The sequence below is a fragment of the Pezoporus wallicus genome, unplaced genomic scaffold, assembly GCF_028554395.1.
Source record: "Pezoporus wallicus isolate ANWC-B61680 ecotype Strahan unplaced genomic scaffold, APGP_CSIRO_Pwel_v1 contig_14066, whole genome shotgun sequence".
NCBI classification, from domain to species: Eukaryota; Metazoa; Chordata; class Aves; order Psittaciformes; family Psittacidae; genus Pezoporus; species Pezoporus wallicus.
In genome coordinates, this window is record NW_026637984.1 from 1 (window position 1) to 3,376 (window position 3,376).

The 3,376-nt window shown below is 61.7% G+C and overlaps 1 protein-coding gene across 1 annotated transcript; it reads right to left on the reverse strand.

Annotated features, from left to right (window-relative positions):
• Window positions 1–841: 841 nt before the first annotated feature.
• On the reverse strand, window positions 842–2,479 carry LOC130598799 (post-GPI attachment to proteins factor 3-like; the record flags this gene model as incomplete). The annotated part of the gene is made up of 3 exons (XM_057408596.1): window positions 2,381–2,479; window positions 2,136–2,288; window positions 842–904 (listed from the first exon to the last, which is right to left on the reverse strand). Coding segments are annotated over exons 1-3 (279 nt in total), but the record flags the coding sequence as incomplete, so codon positions are not given.
• Window positions 2,480–3,376: the final 897 nt, after the last annotated feature.

The window sequence follows — 3,376 nt, forward strand, 5'->3', positions numbered from 1 at the left end:
GGATGGGATGGGACAGGATGGGATGGATGGGATAGGATAGGATAGGATAGGATAGGATAGGATAGGATAGGATAGGATAGGATAGGATAGGATAGGATAGGATAGGACGGGACGGGATGGGATGCGATGGGGCAGAACGGGATGGATGGGAGGGGATGGGACATGATGGGATGGGATGGAGATGGGGATGGGATGGGGATGGATGGATGGGATGGATGGGGATGGGATGGGATGGATGGGATGGGATGGGATGGGATGGATGGGATGGATGGGATGGGACAGGATGGGATGGATGGGATGGTATAGGACGGGATGGGATGGATAGGATGGGATAGGATGGGGCGGAACAGGATGGATGGGATGGATGGGATGGGATAGGATAGGATAGGACGGGATGGGATGCGATGGGGCAGAACGGGATGGATGGGAGGGGATTGGACATGATGGGATGGGATGGATGGGATGGATGGGATGGGGATGGGGATGGAATGGGATGGATGGATGGGATGGGGATGGGGATGGGATGGGATGGGGATGGATGGATGGGATGGATGGGATGGATGGGGATGGATGGAGATGGATGGATGGGATTGGATGGGATGGGATGGATGGGATGGGATAGGATAGGATAGGATAGGATAGGATAGGATAGGATAGGATAGGATAGGACGGGATGGAATGTGATGGGGCAGAACAGGATGGGACATGATGGGATGGGGCGAGACGGGATGGGATGGACGGGAAGGGACTGGACGGGACGAGCCCCGTGCGCAGCCCCTGCCCTGAGCAGCCCTGGGCAGCAGGAGCCAGCCCGGCTCTGGACCCAGGAGGGGCCGCTCACCTCCGTCAGCGCCGTGTCCCTGGTGTGGAAAACCGTGGACCAGAACCAGGCGTTTAAGGAGACCTGGGGGAAAAGGGGGGGGGGAACAAGGAGCTGCTGCCAAACACCCCCCACCGAGCAACCCCGGGCTGTGCCCCCCAGGCAGAACACCCCTAAACCAGCTCAGCTGAGGGGTTTAAGAGGGAGCCCCCAGCACCCCCATATTAAGAGAGAGCCCCCCATAACTGCCCAGTTATAGAGGGACCCCCCCAGAACCCCTATATTAAGAGGGAGCCCCCCAGCACCCCCATATTAAGAGAGAGCCCCCCATAACTTCCCAGTTTAAGAGGGACCCCCCCCGAACCCCCATATTAAGAGGGAGCCCCCCAGCATTCTCATTTTAAGATGAAGCCCCCCATAACCCCCATTTCAAGAGGGACCCCCCAGCACCCCCATTTTAAGAGGGAGCCCACCCTTAACCCCCTATTTTAAGAAGGAGACCCCCATAACCTCCTATTTTAAGAGGAAGCCCCCAGCACCCCCACTTTAAGAGGGAGCCTCCCAGCATTCTCATTATAAGAGGGAGCCCCCCATAACCCCCCATTTCAAGAGAGAGCCCCCCGCACCCCCATTGTAGAGGAAGCCCCAGCACCCCCATTTTAAAAGGAAGTCCCCCCAGCATCCTCATTTTAGGATGAAGCCCCCCGTAACCTCACATTTCAACAGGGCCCCCAGCACCCCAATTTAAGAGGGAGTCCACCCTTAACCCCCTATTTTAAGAGGGAGACCCCCATAACCCCCCATTTTAAGAGGGACCCCCCCCTTAACCCCCCATTTCAAGAGGCAGCCCCCAGCACCCACATTGTCAGACGCAGCCCCCAGCACCCCTCACCCCGTTTCAAGCGATGCTGTGGGGCAGGGATGAAGGAGGTGGGGTGGTCCCCATGTGGGGCAGGGATGGGTGGGGGTGGTCCCCATGTGGGGCAGGGATGGATGTGGGGCAGGGGGGGGGTGGTCCCCATGTGGGGCAGGGATGGAGGAGGGGGGGTGATCCCCATGTGGGGCAGGGATGGAGGAGGGGGGGTGGTCCCCATGTGGGGCAGGGATGGAGGTGGGGGTGGTCCCCATGTGGGGCAGGGATGGAGGAGGGGGGGTGGTCCCCATGTGGGGCAGGGATGGAGGAGGGGGGGTGGTCCCCATGTGGGGCAGGGATGGAGGAGGGGGGGTGGTCCCCATGTGGGGCAGGGATGGAGGAGGGGGGGCTGGTCCTCATGTGGGGCAGGGATGGAGGAGGGGGGGCTGGTCCCCATCTCACCCAGGCAAAGGCGACGCAGGTGGGGTACATGGGGGAGGCGGGGGGCACGGTGGCTTTGTAGCGCAGCAGCATGAGGAAGGAGGCCAGGCCATTGAGGAAGGAGGCGAAGGCAGAGGCGGGCTCCTGGAAGAACAGGAACCTGGAGAAGGGCCACTGCAATGGGGAACAAAAAGGGGGGGGGGTTAAGGGGGGTAAAAGGGGGGGGAACCCCCTCCCATCTCCATTTGCCCCCCCCCCAGCCTCACCTTGCCATGGAACTGGGGCACCCGGTGGCCCCGCTGCAGGTAGAGCCGCACCGTCAGCCACATGCACTCGTACTTGCAGTCGTCGCGGCAGGTCCAGCCTATGGGGCAATGTGTGTGTGTGGGGGGTCCTTGGTCTTCCCCAGTCCCCCCCAGTATGGGCCATGGGGGGGTACTGGGAGGGCCAGGAGCCAGCTCAGAGGGGGGTATGGGGGGGATTCACCCCTGTGCGGTGCTGGGCATAGGGAGGGCACCCAAGGGGGTGCTGGCAGCTCCCAGTGGGGTCCTGAATGGTCCAATAGGGGCCCCCGGTGTGGGTCAGTGTCTTCCCCCCCCCAGTATGGCCCAGTGAGCCCCAGCACCTCCCAGCATGACTCCAGCACAGTCACCAGTATGGCCCAGTGCCTACCAATACAGCCTGAGTGACCCCCAGCATGGTGCAATGCCCCCCAGCACTGAACCACAACACCCCAGTGCCCCCCAGCACGGCCCGGCAGCCTCCAGTATGGACCAGTGCCCCCCAGTCCAGCCCCAGTGCCCCTGAGCACTGCCCAGTGATCCCCAACATGGCCCAGTGCCTCCCAGTCCAGCCCAGCAGCCTCCCAGTGAGGCCTCAGGACAGCCCAGTGACTCCCAATGCATCCCCAGGGCTTCCCAATGCATCCCCAGGGCTTCCCAATGCTTCTCAGTGCTTCACAATCCATCCCAGCTCTTCCCAGTCCATCCCAGCCCTTCCCAACCAATCCCAACCCTTCCCAATCCATCCCAGCCCTTCCCAGTCCATCCCAACCCTTTCCCAGTCCTTCCCAATCCATCCCAACCCTTCCCAACCCTTTCCCAGCCCTTCCCAACCCATCCCGGTCCATCCCAGTCCATCCCAGCCCTTCCCAGTCCATCCCAGTCCTTCCCAACCCTTCCCAGTCCATCCCAACCCATCCCAACCCTTTCCCAGCCCTTCCCAACCCATCCCGGTCCATCCCAACCCATCCCGGTCCATCC